At 36.7% G+C, this 21,301-nt stretch overlaps 4 protein-coding genes across 4 annotated transcripts; 3 read left to right on the top strand and 1 right to left on the bottom strand.

Annotated features, from left to right (window-relative positions):
- Positions 1-216: 216 nt before the first annotated feature.
- On the top strand, positions 217-2,743 carry LOC126609989 (chaperone protein dnaJ 8, chloroplastic). The gene is made up of 3 exons (XM_050277926.1): positions 217-619; positions 791-859; positions 2,354-2,743. The coding sequence occupies exons 1-3, from the start codon at positions 401-403 to the stop codon at positions 2,543-2,545; spliced, it is 480 nt and encodes a 159-aa protein (XP_050133883.1). The 5' UTR covers positions 217-400; the 3' UTR covers positions 2,546-2,743.
- Positions 2,744-7,176: 4,433 nt separating this feature from the next.
- On the top strand, positions 7,177-11,549 carry LOC126609975 (magnesium transporter MRS2-1-like). Its single transcript, XM_050277906.1, has 6 exons — positions 7,177-7,538; positions 8,050-8,668; positions 10,467-10,595; positions 10,689-11,021; positions 11,124-11,171; positions 11,275-11,549. Exons 2-6 carry the CDS (start codon positions 8,069-8,071, stop codon positions 11,503-11,505), a joined length of 1,341 nt encoding a protein of 446 aa, XP_050133863.1. The 5' UTR covers positions 7,177-7,538; positions 8,050-8,068; the 3' UTR covers positions 11,506-11,549.
- Positions 11,550-11,841: 292 nt separating this feature from the next.
- Positions 11,842-14,343, bottom strand: LOC126609991 (uncharacterized). The gene is made up of 2 exons (XM_050277928.1): positions 14,035-14,343; positions 11,842-12,350 (listed from the first exon to the last, which is right to left on the bottom strand). Exons 1-2 carry the CDS (start codon positions 14,234-14,236, stop codon positions 12,256-12,258), a joined length of 297 nt encoding a protein of 98 aa, XP_050133885.1. The 5' UTR covers positions 14,237-14,343; the 3' UTR covers positions 11,842-12,255.
- Positions 14,344-15,967: 1,624 nt separating this feature from the next.
- LOC126611938 (putative disease resistance protein RGA3) lies at positions 15,968-18,865 on the top strand. Its single transcript, XM_050280243.1, has one exon. The coding sequence runs from the start codon at positions 15,968-15,970 to the stop codon at positions 18,863-18,865; it is 2,898 nt and encodes a 965-aa protein (XP_050136200.1).
- Positions 18,866-21,301: the final 2,436 nt, after the last annotated feature.

Below are 21,301 nucleotides of genomic sequence, written 5' to 3'. Positions count from 1 at the left end.
ATTCTCCAAATACGACTCGGATAAAACCAGATAAGCATCGCAAAGAGGTAAGAAGGAGGACCCTCTCTCCTCCTCTTCCTTCTCTTTCTCCTCCTATCTTTTTATCCACATAACAACACAATACACGTCACCCTTTGAAACGGACCCCGTGGATTGATGGATAAGGACCCTCCTCCCTCTCCCTTCCCTCTATATATACACACACCTTCCCCCTCCCTTTTTAAAAAACAAGTCATCTTTCCTCAGTACCTCCATTTTTTTTGTTCTGCAAATTGCAATCGTTGAGTTTCAAGGAAAAATCTTCTGATTTAATTGATAGGGTCGCGTTCCCAACTCAAGAGGATCATTGGGTTTTCTTTAAATAGCCGGAGGATTGTTGGGTTTTCTGAGATTTTTTCGAATGGCTTGCGTTGGAGCTGGTTTGATCGGGGGCAGTGGGTCGTCCTGGAATCTGTTGAAGGATAATAAGGCGAGGAGGAAGAAGATGGTGAATGATAAGAGGGGGATGGTTTCTTGTGTTGCTTCATCTTCTGTGATGGATCCTTACCGGACCTTGAAGATTCAACCTGGTGCCTCTGAATCTGAGGTCAGGAAGGCTTTTAGACAACTTGCCTTGAAGGTTTGTATTTTTTTTTTCTAAATCTAATATCTAATCTGTATTTTTTTTCGTTTTTAGTTTTTTTTTTCCTATGGTTTATATAATTATAATTAATTAAATTTGGTTTATTTATAGAATTTTAAGTGATTTTTGTGGGACTTTTTTGGCTGATTGGGTTTTGATGAATTGCAGTATCATCCAGATGTATGCAGAGGAAACAATTGTGGAGTTCAGTTTCACCAGATCAACGAAGCCTATGATGTACGTAATTATATTCCCTAGTGTCTTATATTGTTTTTTTTATATATATTAAGCTTGCTATTTATTGAAAAATCGGGTCTAATTGCTATACTGATCATACATAAAATCAAAGAATAATTCATGCAGTTAAATTAATAATTTTATGCTTATGCTCATATAAACAATACCAAATGCACAAGAGAATTGGGTTAGAAACGGTTGAAATTGGTCGAGGCAAATGTTCAACATCATGTCCTGAATATAAGTTTACAACTTTTTATTTCCATTCAATTTGAAAAATTAATATTTAATATTTAAAATTTCCAACACTATTTTGTATTGGATGGTAGTGTCATATTTCCTTCTAATTTGTTTTTAGATTCTAATCATGCTAGTTTAGACGAAATCTGGTAACATCTTACAAAACGATTTTTGAAAAACTCTTTTGTAAAACGAAAATGACAATTTTACGTTTCTATGATTTGAAAATGCATCTGGTATTTTAGTCGAAAATGATTTTAGTAAAAAAGAAAAGAAAAAAACTGTATTTGGTAGTCATGGTGGTAGGTATGCAGGTGACAAAGAAGGTGTTAGTAGTGGTGGAATGTAGTAGCTGACAATAGCTTCAGGGAGCTATGATATAAACTGTAAATAAGATTAAATTACATACTAATAATTAGGCACTAAGCTAGTGGATATATAATAATTAATGGGACATATGTCATTAGTCCCTTGGCATTTGTCTGAAATTGTTTTCTGATGAATAAAACTTTGAAATTTAATGAAGAATTTCATTTAGTACTATGGTCTAATAGTATTCCTCTTCACTTGTAAGTGAATTGTCTTAGGTTCGTTTCTCGTTAAAGGCAAATTTGAACCACATTATTGCTAGCTGATTGTGAGGCTGAGCTACTCATTCCACGTAGTATAGATAATATCGTTTGTTTAAAAAAAAATAAAGAATTTGCATCATCTTTGTGAATTGTGTTTGTTTTCAATGATGTTGACGTAATGGGGCTACATCTCACATTGAATTATATAAGTATCTTTTGAGATATTCGCAAGAAGGTCTCTGGTATTAGGTTCCGGGATAAGCCTCTGATTGAGATGTTTTACCAAAGACTTTTAGCTAAAATGGTCATTGAGATGAACATCTTTGATTCTTGAGATTGAAAATTGATAGAAGTGATATTGAGTTTCTCCATCCGTCAATCATTTGGATAATTTCGTGAAAAATCTCTGTTAGTTGGAAAAGCAAGGGGAGGGTTGATTAGACAAAAATACTCTAAAGTTAACGGAGATTTTCATGGAATGATTAGAATGATTGACAGTAGAGAAAGTTAAGAACCACTTATCAATTTTTAATCTCAATGATCAAATTGAGGAGTTACGTCAAATCTCAGAGGCCATTTTAGCTAAAAAAAAACCATCTCAAATGGTATGGTCCATTACAATGTTTTGTGCCCACCTGAATAATCATCTGATATATTTCTTTTGTCGATGTGTCTGGTGCAGATTGTAATGAGCGATTTGAGAGGAGAAACGACGACGACGACTCCATCGCAGATATATGAGACGTACGACGAAGGGGATGACGAGCCGATGAGGGGAATGAACGATCCAGATTGGGACATGTGGGAGGAATGGATGGGATGGGAAGGAGCTGGAATTAGGGACTACACATCTCACATTAATCCTTATATTTGAAGGGAAAGTTGTAATTAATCAATCGATACATGGGTTTAAATCAAAATTAGTCCCATTGCAACCTAAAAATGGTTGTTCTTGTATATATAATGGAACTGAGGATCCGGTTGTCCATTTTGTACATAGCTCTCTGAAGCCGAGCAATGCCTTGGCAAATCAAATGAAGAGTGTCGAGATTTCTCGTCTTACTATTGCAAATTGTGTTTAATTTTCTGGTTTTATTTTTTTTTAGGACGAACGATATTAATATTCTAAGTTAAATCAAAAGAATGAGAGAGTTATCAACTTGGATGTAATTTTAGAAAGAAAAAAAAGATACACCAGTTGTCATGTTTGTCATCCGCAAAAAGAATCTTTTGTGACAGATCTACACATGACACGATCCTACTATCTTCATCCCACAATATATTTTGTTTCGGGATGGATTCAAATTGAACGAATTGTTTATTTTTTTAGGTCTTTCTTTAAAGATTGTTGTTATAAAAAATCACTCACATTTGAAACTTTGTGGTTATTGGATTAAGGGTTTAGAGTTGCTTTGTAAAATTGAATTTGTTTATTTTCTTTACTACAAATAAATGTCTTAATGAATTCAAATTTGTCTAATTTTTTAAGATGATTTATGAATGATGTTTTAAAAGATAGATAATTCGGATCGTTGAAATATATAATGAAGTGAGCCTTACAAAAACTCGTGTAAAAAAAAAACAGTATCACTGATCCAGCCGCATTTTGTTTTAGGATTCTAAAATTATGTTTTTAATATACAAACTGAAAATATAGTAGTATCTATTCTCTAGGAAGGTTGGTTGCATATTTCAATTACTTAAGGGGGGAAATTAGAGATCGTTATGTTCGCACTCTTAGTATCTCTATAAAGATGTTCTCAAATTTCTCTTGCTTCCGATGCTTTTTGTTTAATAATATTTGAATGCTTTGTCACTGCTTACATGTGCCACACCTGCGCCTGCATGCTTTGGCGTGAAGCACTCTCCTCAATTAAGTTTGAACTTCTAATCGTCCATTTTGTAGTGGCACATCCTAATAGACTTGATTTTATATTCGGAGGATGTTTGTAAGGAAAACTAATAAAAATGGTTTGAAAATTTTGAGTTTTAATGATAAGAACAAAATAAAGGGTAAAATAAATAGTACCAGGATTGACTTTTTAGTGTAAAAATATGGGTTTTCGTTAAAGTGAATAGTATCGGGAGCTTTTCATTAAAGTTTGCATGTTTGTAACCTTCTCATTTCAATTTTCTCACTTTTATTCATGTCACGTGTATTCCACCAGCATGCAAAATTAAAATTTTAAATAATTTTTAGTTTACAAACTAAAGTTTTAATAATACTAACAAAGGAAAACAAATAATGAAATTCTAATGTGATTAAAATTTTAGATTTGATTGATAGTAGTACACGTGACATGAGAAGAAATGTAAAATTACTCTTTCAAAAATTTGAATTTCTTGTACATCCTATTTGGACACCCACAAGGAGTTTGATATTAAAGAATATGTTCATCAAGGTGGTCAACTTGAGGGTAGGATGCAGTAGGACGAATTCCTTTTGCCATGCTGCAAAAAATATAAAGAGAAATATGTTTAGACTAAATTTCTATCCTAAACCCCACGCAAAACCAAAATATCTATTGCTCTTCTGTCTTGGGACGAGGAACATAATGTATGTTACTACCTTTTTAGCATTCTCTTGATAAGTAGGTTGCTAACGGCCAACATCATAAGCGGAAAGGAATGCAATCTCTTTTCTCTTCGAGTGAGAATGAGGCGAGGAAACCATTCATTTCTCCAGTGAATGGTCTAATCGAACCCACATGTCCCTACTGAACATTTTAAGCACATCCTAACTAAATTTTGCAGGTTTACGACCTAGGTTATTCAAGTGGGTAGGTTATTCAAGTTTTGCTATTATTATTTTATATGATTGTAAATAAATCTTGGTTATGTTTATAAAAGGAATATATTATTATCATTATTATTATTTTAGTTTCCTTTTACTTATTCAATTAGCACGCGTTCCAAATTCTGATTTTTTACCGACTCCGAGTTCGATATTCTCCTGATTGTATTATCAAGGTGATCAGCTTGAGGCTATTATATTGATCTTATTGGTTAATTAATGTGATTTGGTGTTAATTGGATAAATATTCTCTGGGTGTTTACATGATATTAAAATTTTTATTGGAATGTTATTCTTTGAAAATATGATCTGATCTATTTGAAACATGAGTTGAAATTATTTGTACACCAATCACATGTGAGAAGAAGTGGTTGGAACTTTATTGTTGAGAAAGGAATTGGAAATTAGTGTAGTTGGAAATGATCTTTGTTGAGTTTAATTCTTGGTAGGTATCAAATCTCAAGTCAACCTACAGTGCACATGGTTTTACCACGTAATTTAGGACTGGCGACAAAGCGTTAATCAAGATGAGTAACAAAAGGGGAAATTAGGATGATTATGTTACCAGGGTTGGTTTGTATAATAGAGCATTTGAACCACTACTGCAATGGTAAAATGCACAGTAAGGTACATGCAGGTCTGTTCATTTTATTATATGAACCAACAGGTAGAGACGAAGAGTATTGCATTGCACTCGTGCATTGTTATCGACGGTAATTTGACATTTGGTTATATGATTTCATGACACTTAATTTAGTATAGTTAATTTTATTTTGGTAATGTTATGTCCCTTCTGAGCTGTTGAAGTTTACCTCTCTATTGTTATGCAGATTTTCAAACTAGACAGTCAAAGGGATAAGCGGGATGAGATTGAATTAGATGCAAGACTAGAAGTGTTATTTATTTATTTTGACCTTATAAAGAATTCTTGATTTATAAGAGGATTTTATTTTCACCCATTTCAATTTTTTTTATTATATTTAATTTTAATTTTATTTTTACTCACACATATTATTTTTTCACCGATTCCGAGTTCGGATTTGAGGGGTGACAGAAAAGAGTGAAAGAGTCTTGCCCCTTGTTTTTACTCCATATCCATAGGGCAGCGACGATCATTCCGTGGAATCAACTACTAGAGATTGTACGCTATATATAATCTTTCTTATAAATAAAAATATATTTCTTATTTTTTCATAATAATAATTTTTTATTTAGAATAAATATACAGATGACTTTTTCGTACTCTCAAGTTTAATGTCTATATATATTTTCATTTTTATATTGGTATTATTAGTCTTCTTTCGCTAAGACCATCTCCAACCCTTGGGCTAAAAGTCAAATTTTTTAGCCCGGAAAATTTAGCTTTTAGCCCAGAAACATCTTTTCTGCTCCAACCCTTCTACCCTAAAATTTTAGTCCGGAATTATTAAAGAATGAAATTAGCCTAAATTTTTTTCTTAAATCAATTTAAAAAAATAAATAAATATGTAGATTATTGTAAATTAATTTTATGAACATTTTAATCTAAAAAAAATTTAAATTCCTATAAACATTTCGCATTTAGCCCAGGGGGAAAGCTGGGGGGTATTTGGCCCAGAAATAGCATTTGGCATTTAGCATAAAATTTTAGCGTGGGTTGGAGAGTGTTTGGGGAGGGTAATTTGGGGGGTAATTTGGCTTTTAGCCCAGGGTTGGAGATGGTCTAAGGAATTTTTCAAATAAGGTATTCCTTCAATGATTATTTCTACTAAAAATCATTCAAATTTAAAACTAGATAACGGTTGGATTAAATAGTATCCATTTTAGTGTTTATTTGAAGAAATTATATTATTCTATTTTCTTCACCACAATTAGATGTCATAATTATTTTAGATTTGTCTAATTTTTTACAAGAATAATTTATGAACGATTAATTAAAATTTAGATACCTCGGATCATAAAAAAAATTTACAAAAAATAAATTAGATGCTTGAAATTTGATAGGCTGAGTTTCAAGAGATAAAATATGAATTACATCCATTACTCCTAATTGATCAAATTCCTCGTCCGATAACGAGTTTTAAAGCGAAACCTATATACTTTTGTGTGTTTTAAGCATGAAAAAGTCGGAAATTAGAATCATTTTTCTTTCTTCTTCCGCACTCAATCCTAATAAGCAAATATGCTAGAAAAAAAAAATTAGTAAAGACACTTAATCAAAACAAAAGAAATGAAGAAGAAGAAAACAATTCGGTTGGATTGGGTATGAATGTTTTGGGTAGGCCTGCAAATGGGTCATGTTAGTCGGGTTCGTATCGTTTTCGTGTCATACCTGTTATCTTAGCAAATTCTTAATATGTGACCCAATCGTGTTGAATTAACGAGTTATGTAAGAAATTCTCATGTCTAACATCTAGATCCATCAAACAAAATCTTATCGGATTCTTAACGACTGCCCAATAACGACCTGACACGTTAATGAATTCTTAATGAATTTGCTAATAACGACCTGATTTTTTAATAGGTTGATCTAAAATCCATTATCTTTGAATCGTTTAATGTCCGATTAACGGATCATCTAAAAAATTGTCAGGGCTAGTTTTGGTTTTCATTTAAGGCCCGATTGACCCATTAAGCAGTTGAAGTAGGATCCAGAAAAAAACGGGTAGAAACAAAAGCAGACAAAACTCACTCACATTCTTCCTACTTTCTACTCCTGCACAAAACAAAACAAAACAAAACCATTAAATATTGATTTTATCTTCAGAAAAAAGAATTATTAATTTATTAATTATTTAAACCATTTTGAAAGTAGAGGATTTTGTTTCCAGGACGTTGCCCTCCCATCCCATGATTCTTTTGGTTCCTCCTCCAACGAACCGGTAGACAAACCACCTGATACGCCCGCCGCGAATTTCAGTTAGCATCTCGATTGGGCATGCTGAAATCCTCTCGATTTCTGAATCTAGGGTTCCGATTCTTATTCAGGCCAATCGATTCTTCAATTTCGTCCGGAAGAATTGTTCAATTGTGAGCTGAGCTGCTGACGATCATCAACAACCACCAGCTTTTTGCAGCAACCGACATTTTGCAGGTGCTTTTTCTTCTGCTCTATGTTATCTGGGTGTGCCTGTTTACGTGTTTTTATGGTGTGGAAACTGGGATTGTGGAGTTTGAGCCACCAAGCTTGTAGCTTTTGGATTTCTGATGCTTTCGTTTTTGTTTTGGTGGCACTGGGATTGGGATTGGAGTTCTTAAAATTTTGGTTTTAGATTTCCATGCTTTGTTGAATCGTATGCTTATATCCCATAATTTATTTTCTTGAAATTTTGATGAATTGGGTCTCTTTATTTTAGTTTAAGATATATTCTTGAGTAGATACAATCATATTTAGCACACATGAACTATAGAAAGTATTTTCCTTTATGGCGGAAATGATTTTCACACACCCCTGTTTATTTCTGGGACCGAAAATGGCTGTGAGGAATTTATTTCCCTTTATTTTAATCAAGAAGTTATGCAATCGTTGGCCCTGGAATTGTATGCATATAGATATAGACAAGTGTTACATCAAAATTAAAGTCGTTTGTTTTTTAATGTTGCAGCATTGAGAGCTCATACATAATGGAGGACCTCAAAGAGAGGCTGCTTCCACCAAAAGTCCCAAAACCTGCATCAGCTGTAAACCTTCGCGAAGCATCTTATCGATCATCTGCCTTTGGAAGGCAACCTTTTCAAGGAGTAGATGTTCTGGGGCTGAAGAAGCGGGGCCAGGGCCTTCGGTCTTGGATTCGCGTTGATACGTCTGGCAATTCTCAGATCATTGAGGTTGATAAGTTCACCATGATGCGTCGTTGTGATCTTCCTGCTCGTGATCTACGCCTGCTTGATCCTTTATTTGTTTACCCTTCCACCATCCTTGGAAGAGAGAAAGCTATTGTGGTTAATCTAGAGCAGATTCGATGTATTATTACGGCCGATGAGGTTCTGCTTTTGAATTCCCTTGATAGCTATGTATTGCAGTATGTGGTGGAGCTTCAGAGAAGATTGACAACAAATGGAGTAGGTGATGTTTGGCAGTCTGATGGTTCTGGCTTGAGTCGGCAGAGAGGAAATAGAAATTTTGATAGTGTGTTTGGGAGCACATCACCTGATTATTTGCCCTTTGAGTTTAGGGCTTTAGAAGTTGCTCTGGAGGCTGCCTGTACATTTCTCGATTCTCAGGTATGTAAGGGAACACAAGAATTTAGGATCTCTATCACTGCTCATTAGTAGATGTGGGCAATGACTGTTATTTCTGCAAGGACATATTTCTAAAAGTATTTTGATAACTATGCAACAGGACCGGTAAATACTTAATAGGTTTTGAAGACTTGTAAGTAATACAAAAAAGTGGAGTGCATACCCTAATAACCATATCTGTCACATTTTGTTTAGCTCAAGTACCACAGATGCTTGAGCTGGCATTGAGACATGGTGCAAATTGGCTATAGAACTTCATTCATTTACTGGTACATTTAATATTGCCTTTCTTTTACGATTATATTTATGTTTGGTTAATGAAATCTAGTGTTGTCTGTCGAATGCAAAAATGTTATTTGTTTTAGTGGGAGACTAGGCTATGTCGAATCATGCTTCTTCTGCCTTTTATTTTACATTGATAGGATCAAGGGTTTGTGTACCCTCTTGTCAAGGTGCTATTGCAATACCAAATATTGTTATTATTAAAGGAAAATGTTTTGTTTTGATTTTTTCCTCTTTTCTTAGTCTCTATATGATGCCAAACAATAGTATGGTTGTACTCTTTCACTAGTTGAAGAGATGAAGTTGCTGAGGATTTAGAAATTCAGTGGATTTGTACAGTCCATTACATAAGGATTTATATAGTTTTGAGTTCAGTTCCTTATTGGTGACTGATAATGATACTTGCCGAGTTGCCACAGCCGGTTATGTGGTTAAATTTTTTTTTTGTGATGATTGGAGCTAAGAACCGAGCGTAATGGCGTTCTAGGATTCATATAGCCGACCCCACTTAGTGGGAAAAGGCTTTGTTGTTGTTGTTGTTGATGATGATTGGAGTTAAGGACTTGGTTCCTTGTTACTTTGAGGACCTTGTGCCCCTTACGTTTTATTCATCAAGCACTCAACATAGTGGTATCTGTGGTGTGGTGTTTGAAATTGAAAACATGAGGCTTTAGACAGTGAAGAACACTGATGGTTGAATAATCTTTTTGTCATTGAATATTCGCATGTACTTTTAAGTTTTAAATAAATTGGTAAGTTATTGGAGGTCGAGTGAACCTTTTCAAATTAAATCAGCAGCATCTTTTTCTAGTTTTGGTAAGTGGGCACGAGACAGTGCAGACTTAGTTGGGGAAAAAGAAATTAGTTTATTCATTTCTACCCCAATATTTTACTTGTAGTTCAACATTTTGCATCTCCTTTTGCATTTTATTTCCGCACTTTTAGCATTTAGAGTTGTATCCTCGTGGAAATTCCACAGGGAGTAGTATACAGAACGTTGATGGATGCTATTAATTACAAAGTTCCTTTGATTATTGTTGTTGATTACAGCAGTTGCCATGTAGCCCAAAGAGAGATTGCATTTATTTGTACGTTGATGTTTTATTTTTTTTAATTTTTTTTAATTTTTTTCATCATTTTTAATCACGTCAGAGTTCAAGAAATGCCCCAACGTTGCTATTTTTTCTGCTTAGAGAGTTGTTTTTGTCAAAACAAAATTACTTCTTTTAGTTTCTTAGCTTCTAACTTCGGTATTCAGCAGACTTCTTGTTGTCTGTTTTGTATTCTTGCGAGATTAATCAATTTTAATAATATATTGTTTCTCTAAAAAGTAAAATATACATGGATTTGTTATATTTACAGTATGCCCGTTGATTATTAATGCTGTACACAATTTTGAAGACACCATCCGTAGTTTGAAGTATGAACTTGGATCATTTTCTTGGTGGCTAAACATTCTCCAAGTTAGTAACTCATTTATTAATGGTGTATTGTATAGGCAGCCGAACTAGAAATTGAAGCATATCCATTACTGGATGAGCTCACGTCAAAGATCAGTACACTAAACTTGGAACGTGCACGTCGTTTGAAAAGCAGACTTCTTGCCTTGACTCGGAGAGTTCAGAAGGTATTGTATATTTATCTACTAATTAGCTTCATCCTGCTTAAGCCACCATGACAACCAAAACTGTGTTCCAACATTTGAGCTGCCTCTGTTTAGGTTCGGGATGAAATAGAGCAGCTCATGGATGATGATGGAGATATGGCTGAGATGTATCTCACTGAGAAGAAAAGTCGCATGGAGTCAGCATTTTATGGTGATCAATCTATGATGGGGTACAGATCTACAGACGGTCCATCTCTTTCTGCTCCTGTTTCTCCTGTGTCTTCACCTCCCGATGGCCGAAAGCTTGAGAAAAGCCTGAGCATTGCAAGGAGTAGACATGAAAGCATGAGGAGTTCAGAAAGTGCCAAGGAGAGTATAGAAGAGCTTGAGATGTTACTGGAAGCATACTTTGTTGTCATTGATAGCACCCTCAATAAGCTGACATCGGTAAGCATAGAACTTGTTTTTTAAATTGACACCACTATATGTATATCGACGACTATATCTAATCATTCCTTGTTATATTAACCCGACTGTCCCATGTCTCAGTTGAAAGAGTACATTGACGACACCGAAGATTTCATTAACATTCAGCTGGTAAGTGCCTTGTTATCCTGAATAAATTTCTCTGCCTGGTTTCATTGAACTTTCATTGTATTGGTGGAACCGAATTTTAACATGAGAAAGTTTTTGCGCTCAGGATAACGTTCGAAACCAGCTGATTCAATTTGAGTTGCTACTCACGACTGCAACGTTTGTTGTTGCCATATTTGGGGTTGTGGCAGGAATATTTGGGATGAATTTCGAAATATCATTGTTTGATGAGCCTGCTGCATTTCAGTGGGTACTTATAATTACAGGAGTAACTGGCTTTTGCATATTTTCTGCATTTGTGTGGTTCTTCAAGTACCGAAGACTGATGCCACTTTAGATGTAAACTTAAACCTCAATCAAGGAATATTTGTTGCCATTTTATTTGTACCGTCTCAGAATAATCGAAAGTTGGCTCGATGCTTCAATTCTTTCGATATGATTCACAAGTCTGTATTTGATCCATGTATACGAAATTTTCTCCCGGTCTTGATGAACAAGGGTGGAGACCGAAGAACGAAAGAGGAAAGTGTTGTATGTGCCGGGCAATGGAAAAATTTAGGTGTCACAAGCACGTCTTACATCCTTCTTGAGAGAAAGTGACACCAAGCAATGAAGGGAAAATGCAACGTTTTAACTTGCGTTTCTTTCCTGTTGCCGCGTTAAAAACATCAACTACATCAACCGATCAACAAATTCGCCATTCACACAAGGGCGTCCTTGTTTTGGTTCAACAATCAAGACACCGGAGTTTTTAACCGAATGTTACCGAACAATGCAAGCTCAAGATGATAACGAATGGAACCCGTTGCGAGCTAGAAATCAAATGAATTCCTCACATGGATGCACCTCAACATGACTGGAAACAGAAGTTCGGTTCTGCCTAATCATTCAAAACGATGCCTCATAAGCCGTACATTTGTACCTATCGAAAAGAAAATAAGCAAAACAACCCATTGCTCCTCAAGGATCATGAGAAGCCACTCTTCTGGAAAACGGGTCGAGGAAGGCAAAAAGAGTGTCAGACAACAAAGATACATTGCACCTTCCAACCATTATGAAAAACCAGAGGAGATTCTTCAACATGAAATCATTTAGCAGCGGCAGGCGCCCCGGAAGAAAGTCTTTGACTCCTTGCCTTATCAGCTTTTTCCAAGTAATCTTGATGAGATTGATGCTTTGCCCCTACAGGAGAGAAGATGAATTATATTAGATTGGCCGATGAGGAAACAGAGACGGGCAAAATGGCGACTACCAACAGGTAACCGAAACAAAATCCCATAACGGCCCCTACAGGAGAGAAGATGAATTATATTAGATTGGCCGATGAGGAAACAGAGACGGGCAAAATGGCGACTACCAACAGGTAACCGAAACAAAATCCCATAACGGAGTCTTAACTCCATCGGACAAAGCATAGTCATGAACTATAACCATTCAATCAAAAAACTGCCACGAAATCGGTAACATGTATTTCGCTACAATATGGTGAAATCAAACAGGGCATGATGCTGTGGAAAACAGTAGTGTAGATTGCTGGCTCTCTTTTTTCACAGAATAGAGTAGCAGAACAAAATGCTGCTGAAGTTATAGGAGCCCAAATTCTTAAGTAATTGCATCCAAGATATAAAATATCGATGATATCATAAATATTGATAGTCCAAAAACACGGAAATTTCGATGGAAATATCAGGATATTATCGATATCGATAAAAATTGAATAAAAACCACGGAAATTGTAAGAAAAACTTGAAAATTTTTATTGAAACTTTGCAGGATGTTTATTTAGTCAATTATCTATTAGTTTATCACAAAAAATTGGAAGGAAATGCACTGCATGATAGATATAGCGAGCTAACAAACATTGTGAGTGTAGAAAATATGTAGTAATTAATGAAAGAAGTTTAAACACACCATAATCATTTATATATAATGAATTAGTACAATATTTTACACTTGAGTAAATTGTACAAATGGTCCCTCAACTTTAATCAAATTGGAGCAATGGTCCCTCAACTAAAAATCCATTACCATTGGTCCCTCAACTTATCAAAATGTGTAGCTATAGTCCTTTTCATCAATTTTGTCAAAATTTTGTCAAAATAAGCTATGTTGGAATGACCATTTATATAATTAGGGTCCCTTAACTCATCAAAGTGTATAATTATGGTTCTTTTCGTCAACTATGTTAAAAAATTTGTCAAAACGAGTTATATTGGAAGGACCATTGCTACAATTGAGTTAAAGTTAAAGGACCATTTCTCCACTTGAATTAAAGTTCAGGGACCAATGGTAATGGATTTTTAGTTGAGGGACCATAGCTGCACGTTTTGATAAGTTGAGGGACCAAAGGTAATGAATTTTTAGTTGAGGGACCATTGCTCCAATTTGATTAAAGTTGAAGAACCATTTGTACAATTTCCTCTTTACACTTTATACATTGCATGGTAAGATACATGAGTGACTTAGCAAGGTTTAAAATATCGATGATATCGGAAATATTGGTAGTCCAAACAAATATCGGTAGTTCAAAAACACGGAAATTTCGATGAAAATATCGGGATATTATGAATATTTTAAACCATGCTTGCAACAGTTAATTCATGAATGCAAATTAGAGTAACTTTCACTGCTCAGATAGGCATAACCCAAATATAATTGTTAACTAATACATTGTAATCAATTAACAGCAACCAACCAACTGCAAAATTTCAGATGATTACGGGAAATTTGATTTAATTTATACATTTCCAGTGTTTGGTTGCCAAGAAAATGAAGGAAAATTCTAAATCCTAAAATCCGTAGCTGTATTCACCAAAACCCAAAAACGGCAGCATATAAATCGAAAGCGAAGTAAGGAGATACGAACCTCGATTCATGAGGTACCAAGGAACGGCAAAGACGGCGCTGATAATAACGATGCCTGCAAATACGTGCTTCTTCTCACCGCTGTACAAGTAGTGCTCCATCCTCGCCCTAAATTCCCTTCCGCCACCTCCGCCACCACCGCCACCGCTTCCTCCTCCTCGTCCTGCAGCTGTTGTGCTATTGGTTTTGGCCTCGCTGCTCATCTTCTTTTGCTTTCTCGCACTCTTTCTTTTCTCTTGCGGTTTCTTACTTTTGCTAAAACTCAGGCTTCTGCGTCGTGTTTGGCCACGGGGTTTTAAGGCCCAGTCACTGTAGAATTCCAAGCCACCGGTTTATTTTCTTTGTATATTCTCTCTTTTATACAAATAAATATACAAAAAAAACAAAAAAAAGCGCTACTCATTTCGATCTAGTAATATTCTTTTTAATTTGTAACCAGTAGTTTAATTCGCGTCGAAGGAAAATTTAAAACATTATTGCTAGCCAATTTCAATACGATTATGAATACGAGCATGAAATACTAAAATTAGCTGAGGCAAAAATATATATTAAAGAAAAAGTTGTTAAGGGTGTTACTGAATAAAATGGCTGACTCATTAATATCATTGGTTGGATTTAAATATATGTTAATTTAATGGGTTAGATTTCGATAATCTGTTATAAAAATGATAGTTGTCGACCCGACTTAAGCCCATTAAACACAACCCATTGCCAGATCGAATAACATCAAATTGAAACTAACAAAATCAGTGGTTAGACAACTACAAATGTCACCCCTAAAACCAAGATTAGTACATCAGTAATCACAATTTAGATTAAATACCGAAAAGATGTAAAACTTTTAACATTCAACAGTTCAAATTAAGATATTTGCACGGTAAAAAGTGTTATATCACTGTACACAAGTAAATAGACAAACATTGTTCCTAATGAAAAATAAATAGTCATAAAATGACAAAAACACCCTAACCTATTAATTTTAAACTCCTAATTAGAAAGTTTTTTTCTATCAAGGTAACTTTATTACCAAGAAAATAAATTTACAAGAAAGAGACCGAATTGCAATAAGCACACAACAGAGGTATGGAATCAAAGTACATCAAAACAAGCCCAAAAGAAAATTATGGACCCAAAACAAAAGAAAAACCGAAAAAAAAATCCTAACAACTTGCGATCGTCACCATCGTCAGAAGAACACCTATCGAACTAGCGCCACCAACAATCGCCTGAAATCGAGCCAAACAGAGCCCTCGAAGTGGATAAAAAGAAGACTGCGACTTCCTCCAAGGAGCTCCACATAGTTCTGCACCACAAATTGAAAGAAGCTCGCACGAAACAACCCGCAAACAACAATATCAATAAGAGCAACAAGAAAAAATAAATAAATAAAAAAAGAGAAAAAGACTGGTGTAAACACACGAGCAGCGAAAAATCTGAAAGCTCTACGCACCTTCCTAGGAACTCATTCAAAAGGCAAACACTTAAATTGAAAATACAAGATTGAATCCGGATCCTCGCCAGATCCTCTTTGTGAGAATTTCGGGAATCCCTGAATCATATTCGTTCATCGTACATCATGCGGTTAGAAATTATTTTAAATATTTTTATTTAAAATTAAATACAAACAGTAGCTGACAAAAAATGACCACATAATGTACAATAAACGAATACAATTTACGGATATCAGAATCCTCACCAAAAGGATCGAGAGGATCCTGTTGGTACAAGATTAAACTCTATTTTGGACACACGTGAAACATTATTATAAAATTGGGCAACGGCATATTTGATATCTTTCTCATTCCCTTCCTTTTTCTTGTTTGGTCAACGTTCCTTTTTCTAATGGGTATTTTCTTGTACAAATGTATCTTCCTCTGTCCTAACTTTCCTACCCTTTTCCGTTCTTTCTTGTTAGTCAAGCTACAGCTCCGATCATGGCTGATGCAGTCGCCTTGGTCTCCAGACTCATAGACCAGCTCCAAGAAAAACACAGGTTCCCAGAGCTCGCCAGAATCCTCCGCGACATCGAACCTGTTCTAGAGGACGCCGAGAAGAGGGGAGTGAAGGAGGAGCCAGTCAGAGTGTGGTTGGACAAGCTCAAAGACGCCAGCTGCGACATCGAGGACGTGCTCGATGAGTGCTGCAGCGCTGCCGTCCCTGAATCAGAAGATACCCAGAAGGAGGAAGAAGAAGAAAGTCGTGGAATATCGAAAGCTTTTAGCTTTGTGAAGGTATGCTTTTCCCAACTCACCTCGTGCTTTTGTTGCACTGATATAGTCGATTGGCTTCGAATTGCAAAGAGGATAAAGTGTTTGAGGGAAAGACTGAGTGAAATTGCAACTGAGAGACATAGGTTCAAGTTTAATTCTGTAAAAAATAGAGAGATTGAACAATCCGGGAGACTAGGAATTGGAACTGCCACTTATAAGTTAATTGAAGAAGTAGAGTCCGCAATCTATGGTCGAGACGAAGATACGAAGATTTTGATAAGCAAATTGGTACCTGAGAGGAGTGAAGGGTGTTGGGGGAATGGTGTAATCTCAATTGTTGGGGTGGGTGGAATGGGGAAAACCACTCTTGCCCGGTTAGCATATAATGATCAAAGTGTCAGAACCCATTTCGATCTGAGGATATGGGGGTGCGACTCTGTTTCGCCTGATGAGCCGAGGGTTGCCAGAGAAATTCTTGAAGCTATCCCTCGTAAGAGTGGAACGTTGAACTCTGTTGAACGGGAAGCTTTGTTAGAGAGTATTCGTGCATCGATTGGTGGAAAGAAGTTTCTTCTAGTCCTTGATAATGCGTGGGATCTCCGGGATGGAGACTTCTCAAAGGGGTATGTTCTTTGGAAGCTTTTGCGTTTTGGTGCAGCAGGGAGTAGGATTTTGCTGACTGCAAGAACTAGCAACATTGCTAAGATGATGGGAGCTACTAGCGTAATTGATCTAAGCGCAGTGTCGCAGGAAGATGCGTGGTTAATGTTTAGACAGAGAGCTTTTTTCGGAAGGGATGCAAGTGAGTGCAAACAACTCGAAAGAATTGGTAAGAAAATTGTAAAGAAGTGCTATGGCTTGCCTCTTGCGATAAAGACCTTGGCGGGTCTCATGCACTTTAAGAATACTAGAGGACAGTGGGAATCTGTTTTGCGAGAAATGGTGTGGGAATTGGGACATGCCAACAACATAAGCACTTTTGACCTGCTTCTGTTTAGCTATCATGATCTGCCACCTGTGCTTAGATGTTGTTTCTCATATTGTGCAATATTTCCGAAAGGTCATGTCATTGAGAGAGACAATTTGATCAAAATGTGGATGTCGCAAGGTTATCTTGGTTTCAATGTCGACAGAAATAAAGAGAAGGAAATACTAGGCCAAGAATGCTTTATGAATTTAGCGATGCGGTCTTTCTTCCAAGACTTTGAAACAGACTATAAAGGGAGCATTGTAAAATGCAAGATGCATGAAGAAGTGCATCGCTTGGTCCAATATGTCACAAGGTATGACTGCTTTATCACGGGTATTGATTGCATTGAAGAGTCTGGCAGTGGAGGCACCTGTGACTCTTCTTATGTCCTAGCACCTGGGGCTGACCTCGGAGAGGCAAACATTGACGTAGCCCGTCATTCTACTTTTGTCCTAGCACCTGGGGCTGCATTTCCTAACTCAGCATGCAAAGGAAAAGGACTGCGTACACTCTTCACATTGAGTTCAATGAACATTGCGATAAACCCTGATATACTCTTGCATCTAACATGTCTGAGAACACTAACTCTGAGTCGCTGCTGGTTCAAAGAACTACCGGAGGACGTTGGAAAGTTTATACATTTGAGATATCTCAATTTATCTAGCAACGAAGAGCTGGAAAGGTTGCCTGAGACGCTGTGTGATTTATCTAACTTGCAAACTTTGTTGATCAACGATTGTATGCGAATTAGAAAACTACCAGAGAGGATGGGGAAGCTATTGAACTTAAGACACCTTCACATTGATTGTTCTTTTAATCTAGAGAGTTTGCCCAAGGGAATTGCAAAACTGACTTCTCTACAGACACTAGATATGCTCGTCCTACCACAGTATGACAACGAAGAAGCATTTAAGCTGGGAGATTTGAAAATTTTGAACAAGCTTGAAGGGTATCTTCATATATGTAGGTGTGGGAACCTAGAAGATGTGAATGAGGCTGAGAAAGCGGAACTCGTAAACAGAGGAAACCTTGTTGATTTGACTCTAGATTTTGATGGGAGTGAAGAGAGGGGGCTCGAAGATAAAATTATACTTGAAGCTTTACAACCACATCCGAATTTGGAATCTTTAGAGATTCGGAAGTATAGGGGCAGAACCGTGTCTCCAGATTGGATGATGAGTTTAACGAATTTGAGAAGGCTTATCCTGCATTCCTGCCTGGATTGTGAGTCTCTACCTCCTTTGGGGAAACTCCTGTCCCTTGAATCACTCGAAATATGTCATATGAAAAGCATGAAAAAGGTGGGGTGCGAGTTTTTGGGGATAGAAACCGGTGGTGCAGAGAAGTGCTGTTTAGTTTCATTCCCGAAACTGAGGGAACTTCGTTTTTCTTCCTTGTTCAAGTGGAATGCGTGGGTAGGGGCATCAAAGTCCAAGAAAGAAGATAGTTGGACCCAAATAATGCCATGTCTCATGTCCTTAGAGATTGACTCCTGCTTTTGCGTAAAGGCTTTGCCACACTTCTTGAAAGAGATACCGCTGCAGAATTTGACGATCAGCAAGTGTAAGATCCTCCAAAAACATTGCCAAAAGTCGAAAGGAAAAGAGTGGTCCAAGATTTCTCACATCCCAAATATCAAATTTAACGTTTGATGCGTGCATTCGAACAGGACACCTCTTGAGTTACGCTTTGAGACTCTCAGGCATTGCAGATTTGATGAACTTCCCCTTCAGACATTTTTTTTTCCTTTTCAAGGATATGAGTTTGTCATAGTTCGTTATTGCTTGTTTTCCTTCAAGTATTACTACATGAATGGAAGAAATGTACATACATTAGCAGTTAGATAACAAATTTTCGGGTTTGTATATATATTTGCTGGATCGACTTTGGATACATTAGCAGTCGGTAACAAATTTAAGCGTATAACGATTAACGAAGTGTGGTTGCAACCAGATAAAGCAAGCTGACTAGCCAGTCATCTGAAACTGAAAGCCCTGGTCAGCTTGCTGTATTGGGATGAAATAGTAGATGATGTTCTCGTATGCGCACCTGGGTTCTTAGTATATAGCTTAAGTTCTAATTCATGCAGAAAAGTAGATCATGTTGACGTTGATTGCAAGGGCAAACGTTTATCCATCCACGTAATCAATGTCAACATGAAAAGATGGTTTGACGCGTGGGTCAAGCAGAGATGATCCTTGAACTAAACTACTTACAATAGGTCCATTTACAGGTGCTTTTATGCCAACGAAATCTTGAGTGTTTTTAGTTTGAAGAGCCTTTGGATTTAATCCAGGAAGTACTCTTTGAAGATTGTAATCCTTCTTAATTTTTTAAAAGCATAATCTACTGTTTGGAAGTGAAACTTACATGGAACGACAAGAAGTTCGCAACTACAGTGATGTCACATTTTATTAATGTATTGGGTGGTGATGAACATATTCCATGTAAGTACACGAACATAGTTTAATGACTTAGTTCGATGATTTACTAGGATTATTTTTTATTTATAAGTGAGAGATCTTATATTTAAATATCATGAATAATGAGTTTGAGATCAATTTGTGGCCAGTTATATTAAAAAAAAAAATATATATATATATATATATATATATATATTTAAGAGTGCCGAAGGTGGAAGGAGAGTGCAGACTCCCCATTTATTTAATAAAGAACAAAAAACAAGCTTTTACCCAAAAAAATAAAAATGAAAACAATGTTAATTGCGTTTAAATCATCCGTCCATGGACTATTTCGACAATAAGTATTTTACGCTTTTCGACGAATACTCTAAACTATTGTTACACAGGGATTAAATTGGTGCAAGACGTGCTTCAAATGTAAATCCAATTTATGCCACGTCAACACTTAATTTTAACGGTAAATTACAAAAAATTAGCTTAACAATTGAGTTAACCACAGTTTCATACAACATCTTAAAAACATTTTAATGTCATACCTTATTTTCGAATTTATTGCAATGTCATACATTCCGTTAGTTTGTTTGTCAATTCTTCTATTAAATGCTGAAGTGCCTTGAGGCATGACCCATTTTCTATTAAAAAATTTAAAATACAATTATTTAAATATTTTTATAAAAATAATGTGGGACCCATCCACCTTCTTCCTATCCCACCCGTCTCCCCCACCCTTCCTCCCTTCACTCCAAAACCAAAACCCTACAGTGACTCTCCCTCGCCCTCATCCTCCCCACTTGATCGTCTTCTCCACCTAGCCACCCATCCATCGACACTCCGATCAAGCCATTCCTCTCCATGCCCGTCTTCCCCTACACCCCTCTCAGCTACCGCACATGCTGCTCCGTCCTCAACCCCTTCTCCACCGTCGATTACGCTGCCAAGATCTGGATCTGCCCTTTCTGCTTCACCTTCAACCAATTCCCTCCCCACTACACCTCCATCTCCGACGAGAACCTCCCCGCCACCGTCCGATGGCCGTACTCTTTTCTGATGGTGTGGATGAACACAGCAGACACCACGACGTCGAAGTACCCATCCCCGAATGACAGTCTCCTGAGGTCAACCATTCATTGACTGAGCCGACCATGTGCTGGGCGACGTTGTAATGGAGGGGGAGTGAGAAGTATATGAAGTGTCCAGATGCGAAGAAGAGGTAGAGGGCGAAAAGGGCGGTGACGGAGCCAGTGAACCTGGTGGCAAAACAGGCGGTGTCAATGGGGAGGATGTGGTGGAAGAAGAGGGTGACAGAGTTGAAATAAGTGAGGTAGAGGAGTGACAGAACAGTAAATAGGACATCATTGAAGAGAAGGAAGAGAATGGTGTGCAACTGGTCGAGACCGTAAATTGCGTAGATCTGATGGTTTCCCCATCTTCCTCTCTCTGAACATGTTTCCAGAAGGCATCAAATCTCCAAGACTTTCAACAAATTCGAAGAAGGTGGATGGGAAAGGAAGGTTGGGGGTTAGGGACACGGGTGGATGGGGAAGAATGTGGTTCTGGTTTTGGAGTGAGGGGAGTAACGGTGGGATAAGAAGAAGGTGGGTGTGTCTCACATTATTTTTATAAAAATATTTAAATAATTGTATTTAAAATTTTTAATATTTAATT

The sequence above is a fragment of the Malus sylvestris genome, chromosome 17, assembly GCF_916048215.2.
Source record: "Malus sylvestris chromosome 17, drMalSylv7.2, whole genome shotgun sequence".
In the NCBI taxonomy this organism is placed as follows: domain Eukaryota; kingdom Viridiplantae; phylum Streptophyta; class Magnoliopsida; order Rosales; family Rosaceae; genus Malus; species Malus sylvestris.
The sequence above is the reverse complement of the archived record's forward strand: the minus strand, read 5'-3'. Positions and strand labels throughout refer to the sequence as shown.